Raw genomic sequence first — 23072 nt, 5'->3', positions numbered from 1 at the left:
GATCTCCCCCATTTTCTGTGGCTCCACAAAAAGGCTGCGTTGCTGATCTTTGAGGGGCCCTATTCTCTCCCTAATTACCCTTTTGTCCTTAATATATTTGTAAAAACCCTTTGGATTCTCCTTAATTCTATTTGCCAACGCTATCTCATGTCCCTGTTTTGCCCTCCTGATTTCCCTCTTAAGTATACTCCTACTTCCTTTATACTCTTCTAAGGATTCACTCAATCTATCCTGTCTGTACCTGACATATGCTTCTTTTTCTTCACCAAACCCTCAATTTCTTTAGTCATCCAGCATTCCCTATACCTACCACCCTTCCCTTTCACCCTGACAGGAATATACTTTCTCTGGATTCTTGTTTTCTCATTTCTGAAGGCTTCACATTTTCCAGCCGTCCCTTTACCTGCGAACATCTGCCTCCAATCAGCTTTTGAAAGTTCTTGCCTAATGCTGTCAAAATTGGCCTTTTTCCAATTTAGAACTTCAACTTTTAGATCTGGTCTATCCTTTTCCATCACTATTTTAAAACGAAGAGAATTATGGTCGCTGACCCCAAAGTGCTCCCCCACTGACACCTCCGTCACCTGCCCTGCCTTCTTTCCCAAGAGTAGGTCAGGTTTTGCATCTTTTCTAGTAGGTACATCCACATACTGAATCAGAAAATTGTCTTGTACACACTTAAGATTTAAATGGAGAGGAATTTCTTTAATACTATGGCAGTCCCAGTCGATGTTTGGAAAGTTAAAATCCCCTACCATAACTACCCTATTATTCTTACAGGTAGCTGAGATCTTAAAAGTTTGTTTCTCAATTTCCCTCTGACTATTCGGGGGTCTGTAATACAATTCCAATAAGGTGATCATCCTTTCTTATTTCTCAGTTCCACCCAAATAACTTCCCTGGATGTATTTCCAGGAATATCCTCCCTCAGCACAACTGTAATGCTATCCCTTATCAAAAATGCCACTCCCCCTCCTCTCTTGCCTCCCTTTCTGATGTGATCTATTTGGATTTCCAGATGATCTTTTGACAAGGTGTCACAGGAGGCTGGCTAAATAAGAATTAGAAACCCTTGGTGTTGGGGCAAGTCACAAGATTAGGGACATAGAGGATAAACTGACGGCAGAAGACAAAGAATGGGAATAAAGGAATCTTTTCCAGTGACTAGTCAAGTTCCACAGGGGCCAGTGTGAGGCTAGGAGGAGGAGTAGAGATATAGACTATTTTCTAAATGGGAAAGGCTCCAGAAATCTGAATCACAAAGGGAATTAGGAGTCTTAGTTCAGGATTCTCTTAAGGTTAACATGCAAGTTCAGTTGGCAGTTAAGAAGGCAAATCAACGTTAGCATTCATTTCAGCAGGGCTAGAATACAAGAGCAAAGACAAACTACTGAGACTGCACACAAGGCTCCAGCCAGACCACATTTGGAATATTTGAGAATAGTTTTGGGTTCTGTATCTAAGGACGTGCTGGTATTAGAGAGATCCAGAGGAGCTTTACAAGAATGATCTCTGGGATGAAGGACTTGTCACATGAGAAGTGTTTGAGGACTCCTCATCTTACCTGATGCAGCTTAGAAGGATGAGAGGAGATCTGGTTGAAATTTACAGAATACTGAGGCCTGGACAGACTTAACATGGCGAAGATATTTCCACTCGAAGGAGAGACTAACATCCGAGGACACAGCCCTCGGTGTGAAGGGACATCCCATTAGAACTGAGATGAGGCGATATTTCTTCAGACAGTGGGTGATTAATCTGTGGAACTCATTGCCTCCACAGCTCTCTGTAACAATGTCATTGAGATTACTTAAGAAAGAGGTTCTTAATTATTAAGGGGATAAAGGATTACGGGGATAAAGCAGGACAATGGAGTTGAAAAATGTAGAACATAGAACATTACAGCACAATACAGACCCTTTAACCCTTGATGGTGTGCTGAATCAATCTGAAGCCTATCTATCCTACACTCTTCCATTTTCATCCATATGATTATCCAATGATCAGTTAAACATCCTTAAAGTTGTGGAGTCTACTGCTGTTGCAGGCAGTGCGTTCCATGCCCCTGCTACTCTGAGTAAAGAAACTACCTCTGACATCTGTCCTATATCTATCACCCTCAGTTGAAAGCTATGTCCCCTCATGCCAGCCATCACTAAGGAAGGGAAAAGGCTCTCACAGTCCACCCTATTTAATCCTCTGATTATCTTATATTTTTCAATTCAGTCACTTCTCAACCTTCTTCTCTCTAACGAAAACAGCCTCCAGTTCCTCAGCCTTTCCTCATAAGCCCTTCTCTGCATACCAGGCAACATCCCAGTCCATCTCCTCTGAACCCTTTCCAAAGCTTCCACATCCTTCCTATAATTCAGTGACCAGAACTGTACGCAATACTCCATGTGTGGTCGCACCAGAGTTTTGAATAGCTGTGGCATGACCTCGTGTCTCTGAAACTTAATCCCTCTACTAATAAAAGGTAACACACCGTATGCCTTCTTAACAACCCTATCAATCTGAGTGGCAGCTTTCAGGGATCTATGTACATGGACACAGAGATCTCTCTGCTCATCCACCCTACCAAGGATCTTCCCATTAGCCCAGTACTCTTTATTCCTGTTGCTCCTTCCAAAGTGAATCACTTCACACTTTTCCATGTTATACTCCATTTGCCACCCCTCCGCCCAGCTCTGCAGCTTATCTGTCTATCTGCGACCTGCAACATCATTCAGCGCTATCCACAACTCCACCTACCTTTAATGTCATCAGCAGATTTACTAACCCATCCTTCTACACCTTCATCCAGGTCATGTATAAAAATGAAAAACAGCAGTGGCCCCAAAACAGATCCTTGCAGTACATCACTAGTCACTGAACTCCAGGATGAACATCACCCATCAACCACCACCCTCTGTCTTCTCTCAATTAGCTACTTTCTGATCCAAACCACTAAATCACCCTCAATCCCATGCCTCTGTGTTTTGTGCAATAGCCTCCCGTGGCAACCTTCTCAAATACCTTACTGAAATCCATATACACCACATCAGTGGATTTACCTTCATCCACCTGTTAGATCACCTTCTCAAAGAACTCTAAGGTTTGTGAGGCCCGACCTACCCTTCACAAAACCATGTTGACTATCCCTAATCACCTTATTCTTTCCTAGATGATTATAAATCCTACCTCTTATAACTTTTTCCAACACTTTGCCCACAACCGAAGTAAGGCTCACTGGTCTGTAATTACCAGGGTTATGTCTACTCCCCTTCTTGAACAAGTGGGACAACATTTGCTATCCTCCAGTCTTCTGGCACTATTCCTTTAGACAATGACGACATAAAAGCTCTGCAATATCCTCCTTGGCTTCCCAGAGAATCCTAGGATAAACCCATCCAACCCAGGGGACTTATCTATTTTCACACTTCCCAGAATTGCTAACACCACCTCCTTGTGAACCTCAATCACATCTAGACTAATAGCCTGCATCTCAGTATTCTCCTCAACAATTTTGTCTTTTTCCAGTGTGAATACTGATGAAAAATATTCATTTAGCACTTCCTCTTATCTCCTTGGACTCAACGCACAACTTCCCACTAGTGTCCTTGATTGGCCCTAATCTTTCTCTCGTCATTCTTTTGTTGCTGATATACTATAAAAAGCTTTAGGGTTTTTCTTGATCCCGTATACCACCGAGCCCTCCAGGCTCTCTCTTTAGGTCTTTCCTGGCTAACTGGTAATCCTCAAGCACCCTAACTGAGCTTTCATGTCTCATCCTAACATAAGCTGCCTCCTTCCTCTTGACAAGAGAATATACTAACGATATGATCAAATGACGGAGCAACTCGATGACCCAATGGCGTAATTCTGCTCTGTATCTTTGGTTACTTTCTCTGCATCGTGCCCCATAATCTTTGCAATTTAAATCTGATCCTTTTGCCTTGGCTTAGACAGACCACCCAGAAATTGAATCTTTGTGCTTTCAATTTTGAGTGTTTCATTTTAGTTTTCTAGTAATCTTCACCATCCCAACAAAGCTCAAAATCATCTACAAACATCATTAGTCATGCCTTTTCTCCGTCTCACTAGCTCCATTAGAATCTTTGGAATTCTTCACTGCGGAGGCTGTCAGGGCTGGATTGTTAAGCTTATTCGAGGCTAAGATAGACAGCGTTTTAATCAGCAGAGTCATAGAGATGTACAACGTGGAAATAGACCCTTCGATCCAACTCGTCCATGCTGACCAGATATCCCAACTCCGTCTAGTCCCACCAGCCAGCACTAGGCCCATATCCCTCCAAACCCTTCCTATTCATATACCCATCCAGATGCCTCTTAAATGTTGCAATTGTACCAGTCTCCACCACATCCTCTGGCAGCTCATTCCATACCCATACCACCCTCTGCGTGAAAAAGTTGCCCCTTAGATCTCCTTTATATCTTTCCCCTCTCACTCTAAACTTTTGCCCTCTCGTTCTGGACTCCCCCCACCCCAGGAAAAAGACCTTGTCTATTTATCCTATCCATGCCCTTCGTGATTTTGAACCTCTATAAGGTCACCCCTCAGCCTCCAACGCTCCAGGGAATAGCCCTAGCCTATTCAACCTCTCCTTATACCTCAAATCCTCCAACCCTGGCAACATCCTTGTAAATCTTTTCTGAACCCTTTCAAGTTTCACAACATCTTTCCGATAGGAAGGAAACCAGAATTGCACGCAATATTCCATCAGTGGCCTAACCAATGTCCTGCAGCATGACCTCCCAACTCCTGTGCTCAATACTATGAACACTAAAGGAAAGCATACCCAAATGCCGCCTTCACTATCTGATCTACCTGCGATTCCACTTTCAAAGAGCTATAAAGCTGCACTCCAAGGTCTCTTTATTCAGCAACACTCCCAAGGATGTTACCATTTGCTTTCCCAAAATGTAGCTCCTTACATTTATCTAAATTAAACTCCATCTGTCACTTCTCAGCCCATTGGCCCATCTGATCAAGATCCTGTTGTAAGGGAATTGAGGGTTATTGGTGAAAGACCGTGAAGTGGAATTAAAGATGATCAGATCAGACCTGATCTCTTTGGTCAAGCAGACTCAGTGGGCTACTGGCTTACTTCTGCTCCAATGTCTTTGGTCTTATTAGAACATGCATGAAAGTCAGATAGAATAAGGAAGTCTGTGCTGATCCTTCATATAAGCCAATTTTGACTTTGCCACTCTTGAACGTTATTTCTTATTCTTGCTTGTACATGTCTAAAAACAATCATAGGTAATTCTCAGGGACTTCATAAATTCTAGTACATCTCCAGATTTTTGTGTACTAAATTTTCTGTAGATTTGTTGAGTACAGATTTGTGGTGCATTGGCTTTCCCAATATTTCATCACTCAGGATCAGTGGTCATCATTTGGGCATGTATCTGAATGGATCCTTACGGATTTCCACTATGTTTTTAGTTTCTGATTTCTTCTTAACACTCTCTCATATCGTGATGGTATGTAGTAGGAATTTAATTTATTAGGAGTCTTTGCAATCTTAAATGTCTTTCTTTTGTTAGAATATTGGTACCACATGCTTTATCTTCACACCCTTGGCTTTTTAAAAAATCTCTTGTCCTAACAGAGGACGAGAGGCTCATTTTCAGGATCTGGATCCCATAAGTACTTAGCAAGACCTAGTATCCCATCCAACCCCACAGCTTTACTGAATTTCATTCCTTTTTACTGTTGTTCTGATGTTTTCCAGATTTAGGTTAGTTATCATTCCTGAATTTAAAGTTACTCTTCTGCCTTTGTCTCTGACTTGCTTCATTCATAAGCCAGTTGAAATGTTGTCTTCATCTCTCTTTTGAGGTGAACATACATATCATCATGTAGGCTGTGTTGAAAATCTTATTTCTGCTTTCAATCTCTGCATGCACAACCTTGTATCATGTTGTGTATTTTTTGTCACATTTTTGTGCCCGCTGTTTTTTTTTCCATTTTCAATTAGATTTGCTTGGATTTGGAATGGCTCAGTAAAGACACAGTGGGCCAAATGGCTTCCTTCTCTGCCATAAAAATTTTTTCCTGAGTTTACACTGACTTTTAGCCTCAAGCACAGTATAATTGAATCTTCCTGTAAATTAATTTTGGAATTCCAAGCTCCTTACAAATGATATTTTCTTACGAAACTAACTCTGCTTCTTGAATTGCAGAAATGTAGTTACTTAGCCATAGAGTAATACCAAATAAAACTTGAAATTAAGGTAATATTTTATAACTTACTGAGGGCTATGTTATATATGTCTGATGTCATTATACCCCAGCTACTGACTCTCTGTCATGCTTGAATTTCACACTTGATTTTGATTCCCTGTATAAAAATTGAAGGGTTATTCTATATCCAGTGTTTTGGACAGTGATGAGTTAGAACTGAGCCCTCAGTTCCCTTCTCTAACTGTGTGTAATCAGTATTTGTGTGTAGTCATTTTTAAAAAAATCTCAAACCAGCAGCAAACTTTTGTAGGTTTAAATAAAGCGGATTATTCTTGCACACATTGACTCTTAAACACTGAGTCCATCACTCAGCAATCCTACATGTGCTCAAAACAAGTACAGTTAGAGGGGATTTCCAAAACCGAATAGTACATTTGTACAAATTGTAAACAAAAGAACAAGATGTATGAAAGAGCTGTTGTGGACCTGTTGAAGAAAGCATTTTCACTTTGGATCAGTCTGGGTGGTTTCAGATAAAGAGTACTATGGCAGTATAAAGGCCTGGCAGCATCTGTGGAGGGAAAGCAGAGTTAATGTTTTGGGTTTAAATCAAATTTCTATGCAGGTGATTTTGGAATAAGAACCAGACTAGGAGATTTTTAAGATCCAGCAGTGTCACGTTCAAAAAGGTGTGTGTCTAATGCCTTTTTCTGCTGCTGATGTCCTGCATCTGGGGTTCTGCAGAGACTTGCCAATTTCTATTTGGCTCTTGAAATAAAAGAATTTGTGATCTGAATCCATATTTTGTCATGTCAACTGCGATTACCCACTTAAAATGGTTGAAGTCTGGAACCAGTGCTATCTGATTATGGCTTTTTGTACCTGCTTGTGATTTACTGTAGTTTTCTGCATTGGTTTCTGTAGTTCTGTTTTGCTAAGAATCAAGCTTGGAAATTGTGTCTGGGAATCTAATTGTGAACTTTAGATAAGTTGCAGTTTCATCTTCTTTTGACCATTCACAAACCCCACCAATAGTTTTTAATCAAAACTTTTTACAAAAACAAAGAAGTAGCAGGAGTTGACCCCTGAGCCCCTCGAGCATACTCTGCCAGTTTAATAAAATCATGGCTGATCTGAACTTTACAGAAGCATGAAGAAGAAATTGCAAAAGTCACTTGTGTTTGAGTCCATTTTCAAATAAAAAGCTCCTTCAGAAAATCGTAAATTGAATGCAGTCCATATTTAAAGCTATGAATAAGTCACCTCTTCACTTGGTAGGGAGGAACAGTGCTCTGAATGAATAGCAGTATTTTTATATTCTCAATTGCAAAGTCAAAAGTATACATATATTCATAATTCTGTCTTGTCATCATCTTATCCTGGCTTCCCTCCAATACTTTGTCAATAATTTTATTCATGTCTCTTCTGTAGCTCTTTTTCACACACCTATTGGAAAACCTAGCCTTGCTCAGATGAAACTTGTCCAGTCCACCTAGGCTGTTCCACCCAGAACTGAATCTAATGTCCCAGGAATCTGAACTCCTGTATTTCAATTATGGTGCTCCTCTTTTATTGGTAGAACAAATAATGCGTGACACCAGGAGTACTTGTAGCCATCATCCCCTAGCTTTATATCAAAGTGCAAAGAGAACAAAGAAAACATTTGGAAGTTGTGTTAACCATCTTATGAAAGCAGATGCCAAACGTGAGAGGGTTGCTTACTTTTACTAACTGGCGCATTCTTGTACTTGGTTTCTTTTATTTGAAATGTTTATTTGGTTGTGCAGTAGCATGAATCAGTTCGTTAAACCCGCCTTCTGCATTTCCTTTAGGTCGCATCCCAGACAGCCTGAAAAATTGTATTAATAAAGATTATCTGACTGCAGCTACTCACTGGGCTGGAATGGACCCTACAGTAGTTCACCCAGAGCTAAATGGTGCTGCCTATAGGTAAGTACCGTAGGGAAGGCAAGGTCTTAGTTGATGAAGGTGACATTTACCTGTAACTGTTCGTGCAGGGGCTGTAATGCTGGGTTCACATCTAGCCATGGCAAGCTGTGAAATTGAATTCAGTAACTGATTTGGTGAGCGGGCCAGTGTTTATAAAGTTGCCAGAAGTACTTAAACCCAGACTGCTTGAGGGTCCACACTTTACAAAGTAAACAACAACAAGGGGAAGATCTGGGAACAGCGACTCTACAGATCAGGGATTCTTCATTCCCTGCCTCTGATGTGGCCTCCCTTAAGTAAGATGAGGCCAAGTGGGTTTCACATTGAAGATACTTTACACAAGAGCTTTTGGATAAAACAATGCCTGCAATATTAAATCAAGACTTGTTACTTTTTTATTTATTGAGAAATTTACATTAAAGACCAAGACTAGTTATAAAAACAGCACTGATACTAAAAGGAACATAAAATCAATAATACCTCATATGTATAGATCTTAACATCAAAATTGACCACAATGTATTACTAATGCTGTTCTTTAACTATACCTCCCATATGCAGCAGTTCATTCAACTGTTTTTAGCTGAATTATATTCTTATTGTTTGGTGAATTAAATTTGACCTTAAAAAGGTGAACCACTGCAGTCTGTATGGGGAATTGTTTTCCCCCCAATAATATTAGGAAGGGAATTTATGATTCAGGAACAACACATTTGTCAGATTGAAATCATCATAAAGGGAAACCAGATGTTGATTGTTGCTTTTGGTGTTGAGGTCGCAGGGATTGCCATAGTCATGTTAATGAATTACTGCTAAGTAGCTTTTGTGAGCTACTGCTATTTTATCCCATACGGCAACAGTGAACAGGTACACAACCCTTTATCCGAAATCCGAAGGTTTTTTTGTTAAGTATTTTTTCTCACTCTCAAGGTTGTTTGGCGTGCAAATGGTTAACACAACTCCACACCCACTCGATGCATGTCACTCAGATGTGACGTGGAGGGCCGTGAGCCATCACTGGCAGGCCTCAATTCTGAGGAGAAAGTGAGGACTGCAGATGCTGGAGATCAGACGAGAGTGAGATGCTGGAAAAGCGCAGCAGGTCAGGCAGCATCCAAGGAGCAGGGGAATCAACATTTTGGGCATGAGCTCTTCATCAGGAATGACCTTGATGAAGGGCTTATGCCCAAAACCTCGATTCTCCTGCTCTTCGGATGCTGTCTGCGCCACAGGCTTCAATTCTGTCTCGGGGCCTGGAGTACTCACAGCAAGTCTGCTGTTACGGTAAGGTTTTTAAAATGTCACCGTTAAACTGTCACTTATTTTAAAATTTGACACATTCCAAATTCTGAAAATCAGCTGGTCCTGAGCGTTTTGGATAAAGGATTGTGTACCTGTACCAAGGTTTAGACATTGGCAGGGGCACCAATCGGAATTTCTGGTCTTGAGCTTCTTGCGTAGTAGATATTCACTTATGCTTTGTAGGTGGTAGTGAAGCTTTGAGAGGTCAGAAGTGAGTTCCATAGAATCCCGACTATGTCGAAGCAGGCCATTCAGCCCGACAAGTCTGCACCAAACCTCGAAGAACAACCCTCCCAGACCCAACCCCCTACCTTACCTCTGTAAGCCTGCTAATACAACTAACTTACACGTCCTGAAACACTACGGGCAATTTAACAAGTCTAATCCACCTAATTGTGGTAGGGAACCAGAGCATCTAGCAGAAACTCAAATAGATACTGAGAGAATGTGCAAACACACACAGACTGCTGTCCGTGGGTGGAATCAAACCTGGGTCCCTCCCTTTTTGATTTTCTGAAAAACCTTCTCCTCTGTTTTTGGTTGCACTCCAGTCCCACGCTCCTGATCTTTGGGCACCCGGTGCGGAGGAGGGAGGGCAGGTCTGAAGACCTCCTCGTGGGTCTGCTCCTGGGCCTGGCTAAACTGGCCATAAACAGGTCCAGGCAGCGGGCCGTGGAGGGGGTCGTTAGGGCCGACTGCTTGCCCCTCTTCCGCGGTTATGTTAGGGCCCGGGTGTCCTTGGAGAAGGAGCACGCGGTGTCTACCAACACCCTGGAGTTGTTCATGGAGAGGTGGGTGCCGCAGGGAGTGGAGTGCATCATTTCCCCCTCCAACGCTATTTTGATTTAGTCCTTGCCCTCCCCTTCACTGTTTTGATCACACAGCATTGCCCTTTGATGTGAAGGGCACTGCTTGTCACAGGCCACTCGGGTGTTTCCTTTCTTCCTGGTGGTGGAAATTAAAGATTTGTTCACTTTGTGTCTCTCACTGTGTCTCACACCTGCACAAAAAAAAATAAACAGGAAATTTTCGCACTTGTACACAGACACACAAAAAAAATCAAATCTGGGTCCCTGGTGCTGTGAAGCAGCAGTGCTCTAAACACTGAGCCACCATGGCATCCCTAGCTATTTATCCTAGAACAGCCAACCTCCATCCTGTTGATGCAGTATCAGTGTTGGTATGGCTTATTTAGCCTCTTGGCAGAGTCAGTCCCCAAGACGCCACTGTCAAGATTGTGCACAGCCATGAGGTGTTGTAATGGACAGCACCTTCACAGCAGGCTGAGTAGATTTGGGGTTGTGAAGGCTTGGAGAGTGGTTGCCTAAGCCTGGAGGATGGTTTCATTCCAGGGTGATTTCTTAGCATGGGCAAGGGGCAGCTGACAGACTGATTAATAAGGTAGCCCACCCCAATCCCACCTGTTGTCATAAACTTCCAGAGGCTTATTGTTCAGAGGCAAGATTTGCCTTTTGGGAGGAGTGTTGACCTCTAACTGACCTATTGCTGGTTAAGTGGCAGCAGGTAGATGGTGCTCTAGTCCCTGCTCTCCGTCACCATTTTTTATGAGTACAAACCCAGAAACATACTCTCACTATTTTGTCATTCATTCACTCTTGTGTGCATAATTATCAGCAAACGAATCATAGAGTTAATACTATTGATTAATGTAGCAGCTGAAATAGTTGGCGCAAGCACCGAGAATGCTGGAGAAATTCCAGCAGCATCTGTGGAGGGACAACCAGAGTTAACATTTTAGAGTTCAGTATGACTCTTCTTCTGATTACGCCAGTATTCTGTGTTTGCTTCAGATTTCCAGTTTCTGTGATATTTTGACTTAATGGCAGAATCCTAACTGGTCATAGGTAAATAGACAGTGAAACTAGTTATGTAATTAATGGCTCCATTCCTCACTTTACTATTGATTTTAAGGAGCTGATCACGTGATAGAAAATTTGACCATTTCTTTGTAAGTAGGCCACTCTGGAGAATTCCACATTTTTATCAAAGCAGCATTGGAACACTTATCAAAGGGAATGGCTAGCTCTGGCATTTAGATTTTCAGCACAAAACCAGACTGTTGTCAGGGCTGGTAGCCTTCCTGTGTCCAGTTTATCCAGACATTTGTTAATGTCACGTGCAATAAATCAAATTTGCTGGATATCCCTATTAGAATTATCGGAGTACAGATTTGGCTCCTCAAGCCTGCACTGCCCTTCACTATCATGACTGATATGGCAACCTTGGGATAAGGTCCACGAGTCATTTTGGACTGAAGATGTTTGTAAGCTGTCTGTCCCTCAAGTACAGAGTCATCACCATTTTAGTAAAATGGAGAAAAGTGTGTAACTAGAAGGAATTCTTCTTATTACTTTGTTGACCACCTGGATGCAGTAAGGTCACATAAATGGGTACAATACACCAGTGGAGATTAAATGTTATAACTGCTTATCTTGTTCTTGTTTTTGTACTGTGGGTATGTGTGTGATGGTCTAATGGTGTTATCACTGGGCTGTTAATTTAGAAACCAGCAAATGTTCTGAGACCTGGGTTTGAAAGCCAATGGCAGATGGTGGAATTTGAATTCAAAATTTTTTAAAAAGTCAGATAAACCAATCTGGTTCAGTAATTTATTTCAGGGAAGGAAATTTACCATCCTCGCCTTGTTTGGCCTATGTGTGACTGCAGACATGCAGCAATGTGGTTAACTCTCACTGTGCTCTGAAATGGCCTAACAAGCCATTCAGTTGTATCAGTTGCTGCAGTCTCAAAGAAATGAAACCAGATGGATCACTTGGCAATGGCCTAGGTATCAAAAAAGATAACATCAGAAACAGCCCTGTCGACCCTGCAAAGTCCTCCTTCCAAACATCTGGCCCAAGTGAAAATTAGGAGAGCTGTCAGACAGAATGGTCAAGCAACAGCCTGCTATTGTATGTAAAGTATGATTCCATGAGTATGACCATGTCCCAGACACTGTCATCACTAGTCCTGGCTATGTTCTGTCCCACCAGCTGGACAGACCCAGCAGAGATGGCAGTACTAGTATACGTTTGGGAGGAAATTGCCCTCATTGATTCCAGACCCCATGAAGTCTCATGGCTTCAGGCTGGTTACCATTGACGGTCTTTCCTGATGAATTGGTATTCCTCCATGTGCTTGGAGCAGTGCTTGGCGGAAGCATTGAGAATGTCAAGGGTGCAAAATGTACTTTGGGTGGTAGGTTTGAATATCAACCATCAAGAGTGACCTAGCAGCAACACGACTGATCGAACTGGTGGGGTCTTAAAGGACATAGTTGCTAGACTGGGTCTATGGCAGGTGGTGAGGGAAAACATACTTGATCTTATCCTTAGCAATGTGCTAGCTGTAGATGTATCTGTCTATGACAGTATTGGTAAGTGTGACCACTTGAGGAGTCCTTACAGTCCTGGAGGAGACAAAGTCCCACCTTCACATTGAGAATGCCCTTCATCATGTTGTAAAGCACTATCACTGCTAAATGGTTCAGACTACAAACAGATCTAGCAATTTAAGACTAGGCATCCATGAGATGCTGTGGGCCATAACCAGCAACAAAGTTGTACTGCAGCACAATCTACGACCTCGTGGCTTAGCATATTCCCCACTCAACCATTACTATCCAGCCAAGAGTTCGACCATTGTTGAATGAAGAGGCAGGAGGCATGCCAGGAGCAGCACCAGGCATGCCAAAAATGATGTGTCACCCTAGTGAAACTGCCAAACAGCATAACAAGCAAATGATAGACAGAGCTCGGTCCATCCCATAACCGATGCAACGCATGTAACCTCTGCGATCCAGCCACATCCAGTTGTGAATATTGGTGGACAATTAAACAACGACCAGAGAAAGACTTCACAAATATCCCCATTCTTGATGAGGAAGAGCCCAGCATGTCATTGCAAAAGATAAGGTTGAAGCATTTGCAGCAATCTTCAACCAGAAGTACTGAGTAGCTGATCCATTTCTGCTTCCTCAGTGGTCCACAGATACCAGTCTACAGCCAATTTGATTCATGTGATATCAAAAAACAGTTGGGAGACACTGAGTATTACAAAAGATACGGGCTTGACAACATTCCAGCAACAGTACTGAAGATGTATGCTCCACAACTTGCCACACTGTTCCAGCACAGTTACAATACTGCCAATGTGGATAATTGCCTAGCTTTGTGCTGACATGAAAGGTAGGACAAATCCAACCCAGCCAGTTACCACCCCATCGGTCTTCTCTTGATCACCAGTAAAGAGCTGGAAGGTGTCACCAACAGTGCTATCAAGTAGCACCTGCAAAGCAATAAAATCCTCAGTGATGTCCAGTTTAGGTTCTGCCAGGGCCATTATTACAGCCTTGGTTCAAACATGGACAAAAGAGCTGAATTTCGGAGGCAAGGTGAGAGTGACACACTTCAACGTAAAGGTAGTATTCAATGGAGTATGGCATCACGGAGCCCTAGCAAAACTGGAATTAATGGATATCAGAGGACAAACTCTTTGCTGGTTGCAGTTATACCTGGCACATAGGAAGATGGTTGTGGTTTTTGGAGGTCAGTCATCTCGGCTGTAGGACATCTCTTCCAGCTGTTCCTCGGGGAACTATCCTAGCCCTACCATCTTCGGCTGCTTCATCAGTGACTTTCTTCATCTCATAAGATCAGAAGTGGGGATGTTCACTAATTGCGCAATGTTCAGCAACATTCACAAATCTTCAGGTACTGAAGCATTTCATGTTCAAATGCAATAAAATACAGATAACATCTAAGCTTGGGCTGACAAGTGCCATGTAAATGTTCAGCTCTGATATCAGGTCGACCCCCCAACAACCGACCCTGCCGCCCTGGCACCTTCCCCTGGCACCTTCCCCTGCCACCACAGGAATTGCAAAATCACACCCCCTCCCTCACCTCCACCCAGGGCCCTAAGGAGCCTTCCACATTCATCAAAGGTTTACCTGCACTTCCACCAATATCATTTATTGTATCAATTGGTCCCGATGCAGTCTCCTCTACATTGGGGAGACTGGACGCCTCTGAGCAGAGAGCTTTAGGGAACATCTCTGGGACACCTGCATCGATCAACCACACTGCCCCATGGTCCAACATTTCAACCCCCCCCTCCCACTCTGCCAAGGACTTGGAGGTCCTGGGCCTCCTTTGCCGCCACTCCCTCACCACCCAACGCGTGGAGGAAGAACGCCTCATCTTCCGACTGGGAACACTTCAACCCCAGAGCATCAATGTGGACTTCAACAGTTTCCTTATTTCCTCCCACCCCAACCTCACCCCAGTTCCAAATTTCCAGCTCAGCACTGTCCCCATGACTTGTCCTACCTGCCTATCTTCCATTCCACCTATCCACTCAACCCACCTTCATCCCCATCTCCACTCACCTATTGTACTCTGTGCTACTTTCTCCCCACCCCCACCCTCCTCTCATTTATCTCTCCACCCTGCAGGCACTCTGCCTCTATTCCTGATGAAGGGCTTTTGCCCGAAATGTCGATTTTCCTGCTCCTCGGATGCTGCCTGAACTCCTGTGCTTTTCCAGCACTACTCTAATCCAGAATCTGGTTTCCAGAATTTGCAGTCATTGTCTCTTATTGGTGATGACTAGATAAAAACAATCTAACCACTGCCCCATAATGTCCAATTGTTTCACCATCACTGAATTCTCCATTTATCAATATCCTGGAGCTACCATTGACCAGAAACTCAACTGGACTCACTGCATAAACACTGGCTACAAGAGCAGGTCAGAGGATAGGAATAGTGTGACAAGTTACTCATCACCTGACTCTCCAAAGCCTGTCCACCATCTACAAAGCACAAGCCAGGGGTGTGATGGAATACTCCCCACTTGCCTGGATGGGTGCCACTCCAACAACCCTCAAGATTGGTATTATTCCAAAAAAAAACAGACTGCTTGATTGAACTACATCCACAAACATCCACTCTCTTTATCTATCAATGCTCATTAGCAGCAGTGTAAATGATGTACAAGATGCACTGCAGAAATTTATCCAAGATCCCTCAGGTAGCGCCTTCCAAATCCAAAACTGTTTCCATCTAGAAGGACAAGGGCAAGAGATACATGGGAACACCACAACCTTCAAGTTACCCTCGAGCCACTCACCATCCTGACTTGGAAATATATCGCTGTTCCTTTACTCTTGCTGAGTCAGAATCCGGAATTCCCTCCCTAACTGCATTGTGGGTGAACCCGCAGCAGGTGACTGTTGTGGTTCAAGAAGGTGTGGTTCAACCTCACCTTCTCAAGGGCACCTAGGGATGGGTGATAAATGCTTAATAAGCCATCATGCCGACATCCATAAATGAATTTTAAAAAAAACTCAGAGTCATAGAGATGTACAGCATGGAAACAGACCCTTCAGTTCAACTTGTCCATGCCGACCAGATACCCCAACCCAATCTAGTCCCATCTGCCAGTTCCTGGCCCATATCCTCCAAACCCTTTCTATTCATATACCCATTCAAATGCCTTTTAAATGTTGCAATTGTACCAGCCTCACCACTTCCTCTGGTATCTCATTTCATACATGTACCACCCTCTGTGTGAAAAAGTTGCCCCTTAGTCTCTTTTATATCTTTCCCCTCTCACTCTAAACCTATGCCGTCTAGTTCTGGACTCCCCGACCCAGGGAAAAGACTTTGTCTATTTATCCTATCTGTGCCCCTCATAATTTTGTAAACCTCTATAAGGTCACCCTTCAGCCTCCACTCCAGGGAAAACAGCCCCAGCCTATTCAACCTCTCCTTATACCTCAAATCCTCCAACCCTGGCAACATCCTTGTGAATCTTTTCTGAATCCTTTCAAATTTCACATCATTCTGATAGGAAGGAGACCAGAATTGCACGCAATATTCCATCAGTGGCCTAACCAGTGACCTGTTTATAAATCTTTGGACCTCTATTACATGATCAGGCTAGAAGAAGTTGTGCTGAATTAAAATTAGTTTAAAATGACAAACCAATTCTCCAGTTCTATGTTACGGTCATTGAAGTACAGATACGTTTCTTTAAGTAATTCATTGAGGACCTCAAATCACCTGAGGAATAATGCTGTCGATACTTTCATCCTGCATCTTTCCAGCATGAATTGAATTGAGTTTCTAAATTACCTTGATCACTTGGCCTGGTTGTGGTCACCACTTCTATAGTTGGGGTAGATCATAAGCATTTTCCAAGCTTAGTACAAATGTTCACACTTACCTTTTCCAGAGTTTTGAGCTCTCTGATATTATTGTCATGCAATTCGGATGGAGGGCAGAAAATGAATCTCAGTTATTCCCAGTGATGTTTCAACCTGGGCAGATGGTGTGAAATCAGAAAAAATAGATGACCAGTGTATGACGGAGGCTAGACGTAAAAAGCATTGTGTATCTGACCACAAACTTCAGCCATTTCATATATCAAATTACTACAACAGAAATGCTGGTCTGTGTTCCAAAACAAAATACTGTATATGCTGGAAATCTGCAAGCATTCAGCTGGTCCAGCGTCATCTGGTAAATCTGAAATAAAGTTCATGTTTCAAGCTGACGTCCTTTCATCAGAATTGGGAAAGGTTGGGGATGTGAGAGGATTTTTTTTCTAAGTTCAGAGACCTGGACCATGGTGGTCAGATCATTAAGGGAAGCTTGGTGACGGGGTAAATGATGAAAGGAATTAAATTCCAAGATGGTGCAAGGCAAAAGGCTGAAAGGAAATAAATGATGAATTGGAGTGAATGTGAATACGACAACCTTTACCTAGGAAAAATATAAATATGAGGAGTTGACATCAAGGAGACCTAGTAGAACTGGAGTCCATGATAATCTGAGGGCAAATTCTGTACTGGCTGGAGTCATAACCAGCTAAAACAAGATGGCTGTGGTACTTGCAGGCTGATCACCTTAGTCCCAGGGTCCCTCTGCAAGAGTTTCGCAGTAATGTCATCATCCCTACCATCTGAAACTGCTTCATCAGTTGCCTTATTTCTGTCATAATGTCAGAAGTGGAATGATGATTGACTCCTAAGACACTGAAGCAATCCATGTCAGTGTGGAGTAAGACCTGGACTAATTCCAGGGTGAAGATTAGCAAGTAACGTTTGTGCCATACAAGAGGCAGTTAATGGTCATCTCCAATGAGAGAATCTGACTGTTGACTTTCAATGACATCACCATCACTAAGATCCCAACTGTCAATATCCTGGAAGTTATAATTAACCAGAAACTGAACTGGACCAGACACACACATTATTGTGGCTGTAGGATGTCAGAGGCTAGGAATTCTGCAGTGAGTGACTCACCTAACAATTCCCAAAAGGCCTATCCAAACACCTCCCAGGTACATGGAGACAGTAAGGGCTATAGATGCTGGAAGCCAGAATCAATAGATGTGAAGCTGGAAAAGCACAGCAGGTCAGACAGCATCCTGCTATGCTTGAATAGCTTCATATCTATTGACCTCCCAGATACTGTTAAATGCAATTTAAAGCTCTCTACTTGCTTGAATGGGTATAGCTCCAACAGCAAAAAACAGTCCATTTGATTGGCACTCCGTTCACTGTCTTCAACATTTACTGTTCAAATACAATTGCAGCAGTAATTACTATCTACAATATGTACAGCACCTTTCAAACCCGTGACCTATATTACCTAGAAGGACAAGGACAGCAGAAGTATTGGGGAGATAACATCTGTGAGTGACTTGGAGACAGATCATTATTCCTTCAACATCTGAACAAAGCAGGGATAGAGATGTGTCAATGATTGACCTGAAGGCAAGAGTGCCATGAAAACTTACGATTCCTTTAAATTTCTGTGCAATCTCTAATGTTTTTTTATAAATCGCATCAATTGTAAAGAGATCAAGGAAATTTATTTTGGATAATAAATACTACTCCAAATGATGTTGCGGCCTTTGACCTAGAAGCAGTACAAGGAAGGATATTAAGACCTGCCAGATGTAAAGGAGAACTGCAGCAGAGTGGTGAACCGATGAAGGATAGTTTACCAGGAACCATGTATGTTGTTCATCATTTATATAAACTATTTCGATGAGAACTTAGAGCATAGTTACTAAGTTTGCAAATGACACCAAAATTGGTAGCAGAATAGACAGTGAAGAAGGTCATGTGTGGAATGAGCTGCCAGAGGAAGTGGTAAAGATGGGTCCCATTACAACATTTAAAAGACATTGGGACAGATATATAATAGCAAAGGTTTCGAGGGATATAGGCCAATGCAGGCAAATGGGACTAGTTCATTTTAGGAAAGCTGGTCAGCAGAGACCAGTTGGGCTGAAGGGCCTATTTCTGTGCTGTATAACTCAATGACTCTACATGCAACATATTTAAGCAGGGCACAAAAGCCAAAGTCACGTTTAGGGCAGAGGTTATACATCGAAAATTTTATTTCTGTAAGTTTTGTTTGATCCAGCCAGACTATTTTAATGGTTCTGCTTAGAGATAGGTTCTCCAGAGAGTCCTTTAGCCAATGCCAGCAAGAGTTGTGAACACAGCTAAGTAAGTTTTTTAGGCATGTGCCTTTCAGGTGGCAACTATCTCTGTGTGGCTCATGAAATGCAGCAGTTTGAATGTGGCGTGTGGGCTGGATAATTTGAGTGGGAAAGTCAACTAGAGAACATTGGACTGCACAGTGTCACATATTGGCAGAGGGTGACGTGATTGCTCGTTTTTGTTCGGATTCTATTAAAGCGAATTTTTCTTTTAAATTTGAGGTATCATGAGGGATTCTATGGTTTCTATGACTTGCTTGTTAATTATATGTTAGATAGTAAGACTGTAAGATAGAAAAGCAGAATTTGTCCCAGAGAATCAGCTCCACCATTCGGTCATGGCTGATATATTTACCAAGATGACGGTGAAGTAGTAGGACTGCATGTAGGCTCTTGCCCAAGGCTCATCCACTCCCATCTATTTTCTCTTTTTTCTTCTTTTTACTTCTGCTCTTTTTTTGTTCGTTTTTCTCTATTCTTTGGCAAGTTATTCATCAGCATTGGTGCAGCAGCTAGTGAAGGCATTGTGCAGAGATAGCAGCCTTCAGGCAATCAGAGGTGGCAACGGTGGCAGACATGACTCCTCACAGTAACTGATGGCAGCAACAGCAAGTAGGTCTTCCTGGTGATTGGAGGTTGTGGTGGCAGGAGTGGACCCTTCAAGCTGGTGGTGCAGCAAGGCAACATCCATGCTGGAGTGGGATTCTTGATGCAGTGGCAGCCTGGCAGCAGAACCAGGGACTCCTAGCGCTGATGAGGTGGTGGCTACAGCAGCAGCAGCAGTGTGGTGCACCTCAAGAGGTGACTCCTGGGGTCATCAAGGCAGCAGTGGAACCAGCCACTCGTGGTTGTGGTCACAGGAGGCCGGAGTGGGTATTCCTAGTTACCAGCGAAGTGGCAATGGCAGGAGACCAGAATTGCATGCAATATTCCAACAGTGATCTAACCAATGTCCTGTACCAAAGCAACATGACCAATTATTTCTTCAATTGGTATTCAATCTGTAAATTTAGTTATTTTGGTTTATGTTTACCACCAGGATTTTGATAGTTAATGATCTCAAATTATTGAACTTATTGTTGGGCCTGGAGAACTATAAAGTGTATTATCAGAAGATGAGGTGTTGTTGCTGAACATCATTCTCATAATTTCACGCTCAAACATGAAGTAGAGTCACAGAGCTATACAGCGTGGAATTAGGCTCTTCAATCCAATGCATCCATGCCGACCAGATATCCTAAACTGATCTAGTCCCATTTCCCAGAATTTGGCCCATATTTCTCTTAAACCCTTCCTATTCATATACCCTTCCAAATACCTTTTAAATGTTGCAATTGTACCAGCCTCCACCACTTCCTCTGGCAGCTCATTCCATACACACACCACTCTACTGTGTAAAAAAAAGTAGCCGCTCCGATCCTTTTTAAATCTTTCCCTTCTTCACCTTAAACCTGCTAGGGCCTCTAGTTTTGGACCCCCCCCGCCCCACTCTAGGAAAAACACCTTGGTTATTCTCCCTATTCATGCTCATCATGATTTTGACAAGGAGAGAAGACAAAGAAGTAACCAGAGGAAATTGTTACTGTTGGGGCACCAACCTGTGTACTTTGTGTAATTGTTGAAAACGACTGCAATTTAACCCACGGTTTATGTTTGTTTCCCATAGGTATCCACCAGGTGTCGTTGGTGTGGCTCCCAGTGGACTTCCACCAACAGTAGAAGGAATAGTTCCGAGTGCTGTGCCGTTGTCGCATAGCCTCTCTACAGTACCCCATCCACCACACGCCCCTTCCCCAGGGCAAACAGTCAAACCGGAGTCTGACAGAGATCACACAGGTGACCAATTGTAGCCAGATGGACCGCATTCCTAACCTAAGGTCTTCACCATCCCAGAAGCTCAGAGAAGACCTGTATTAGAATGATGGTGAACAATGGACTATGGAAATAACTGAGCTTAGAAACTGGTCCAACTTCAATTAAAGATGTGGGAGAGAAGAAGAAATTTGGTAAATTTGTTCCTCCATTAAATTGTAGCTTGTCCCTATCCAGTGGACTGATTAACTGTTTCTGTGTCTTATGGGTTCCCTGTGAGCAAGAAAAGTTCTAGTAGTTTATTATATCATGAATGTACTATGTCTGTGTACAGTTTTAGAACTTAAGGGTTTGTTCGCTTAGCTGTGAAACAGAAACCAAGAAAGATTCAGTAAAACTGATTTTTTGAAAAGAAAACAATCTTTCTTTTATATACATTAAATCCACGCCCAAAAAGAGGCTGTTTTCAGACGTCTCAGGAAAACAAAGGTAAATTCCCACCTATTTTGTGTTTATATGCCATGCAGTGCATTGTTTTGTAACTGCTTTTTTTTTAGTATCAGCTAGTAAGATCAACACTCTCTTCTAGATTCACTGTTTTATTTTCAGCATGAATTCCCATTATTTTTCTGGGGGCTGAGGAGAATGTTGCAAAGAGATTTTGAAAACATCATTTCATCTGGAGCAGCACTATGCTTACTGTCATCAGTTTAAATGTATATCATTGGTGGTATGCGTACCAGCACTAGACTACTGGAAAAGTAGCAGCATTTTTTTGCCTACATCGATTCCTGTCAATGTGGTAGGCTAGCAATATTTTTGTTGAAATAATCATGTTTTGTGACTGTAACCATTTGTATGAATTATTTTAAAGAAATAAAACAAAAAGACAGGAAATGTTGTGTGGCATGTGTCTCATGCTGTTTTTGCTTTTTCCAAAATGTATTTAAAATAATTTGAATAAATATTCCTTGGTTTACTTAAGATTGAATAAAATCTATAGGATTTCTTTGCAACTATAACTTGCATTTATATAATACCATAATACTTTAAAAGTAAAAGGGGAGTGATGGTGGGAGATTTCAACTCCCTCAGCATTAACTGGGGTAATCATAGTGTGAAAGGTTTAATGAGTTGTTTTTTAAGCCAGTACGTGGAAGACCCTAAAACAGAGGGGATGGTCCTAGGAATAATTTTAGATAATGAAGCCAGGCAAGTGGTTGAAGTATCCTTGGGGGGGGCAATTTGCAGACAGCAGTTGTAACTCCCCTAGATTAAAGATTGTTACGGAAAAGGACAAAGATGTGCCTGAAATCAAAGTTCCAAGCTGGAAGATTTTGAAAAGATCAAATATGATTTGACCAGAGCGGACTTGGAGCATATATCTTTAGGAAGGCCTTAAGAAGGCATATGTTGTGATGCCATTTATTGGTAGGGGGATTGCGTTTCGGAGCCACAAGATCATGCTTCAGCTGTACAAGACACTGGGTAAGGCCACACCTGGAGTATTGCATACAGTTCTGGCCACTGCATTATAGGAAGGATATGGAAGCTTTGGAGAGGATTCAGAGGAGATTAACTAGGATGTTGCCTGGTATGGAGGGTAGATCTTACAAGGGGAAACGCTGAGGGAACTGAGGCTGTTTTCGTTTGAGAGAAGAAGGTTGAGAGATGACTTAATTGAGATGTATAAGATAATCAGAGTGCTAGATAGGGTGGACGATGAGAGCCTTTTTCCTCAGAGGCTGAAGGCCAGCACAAGGGGGCGTAGCTTTAAATTGAGGTGTGATAAATTTAAGACAGGCATCAGGGGTAGATTCTTTACTCAGAGTGGTAGGGGCATGGAGCTCAATGCCTGCAACAGTAGTAGACTTGCCAATATTGAGGGCACTTAAATGGGCATTGGGCATTCTCATGGATAATAATGAAAAGGTGTGGGTTAGATGGGCATCAGACTAATTTCTCCGGTTGTGCAACATCGAGGACTGAAGGGCCTGTACTGCGCTGTAACGTTCTATGTTCTATGTAAATGTCAGAGCAGCGAGATGCATCCAAGAAGGAAGTAAGGAGAATATGAGGCCAGCACATTCCAAAAAAGATAAAGGGTGGGGCCAATGTATCTAGCGAACCCTGGATGTGAAGGGATATGTAGGATTGGGTAAAGAGAAAAAGAGAGGCTTATGGCAGATACCAAGGGCTCAAAACAGCAGAAGCCCGAGAGGAATACAAAATATTTAAGAGAAAACTTAAAAAGGAAATTGGGAGAACAAAAAGG

At 42.5% G+C, this 23072-nt stretch overlaps 1 protein-coding gene across 6 annotated transcripts in view; it reads left to right on the top strand.

Annotated features, from left to right (window-relative positions):
• ctbp1 (C-terminal binding protein 1) overlaps positions 1 to 21696 on the top strand; it is a 235193-nt gene extending 213497 nt beyond the window's left edge. For all 6 annotated transcript variants that reach the window (XM_060845001.1, XM_060845385.1, XM_060845233.1 and 3 more), the window contains 2 exons: positions 8023 to 8140; positions 20652 to 21696. In XM_060845001.1, coding sequence (XP_060700984.1) covers positions 8023 to 8140; positions 20652 to 20835 — 302 coding nt within the window. In that variant the 3' untranslated portion in view covers positions 20836 to 21696. The remainder of the gene's footprint in view (positions 1 to 8022; positions 8141 to 20651) is intronic.
• Positions 21697 to 23072: the final 1376 nt, after the last annotated feature.

This window comes from Hemiscyllium ocellatum, chromosome 1 (genome assembly GCF_020745735.1).
Source record: "Hemiscyllium ocellatum isolate sHemOce1 chromosome 1, sHemOce1.pat.X.cur, whole genome shotgun sequence".
NCBI lineage: Eukaryota > Metazoa > Chordata > Chondrichthyes > Orectolobiformes > Hemiscylliidae > Hemiscyllium > Hemiscyllium ocellatum.
Note: the sequence above shows the minus strand (reverse complement) of the source record. Positions and strands in the feature narration are given on the sequence as shown.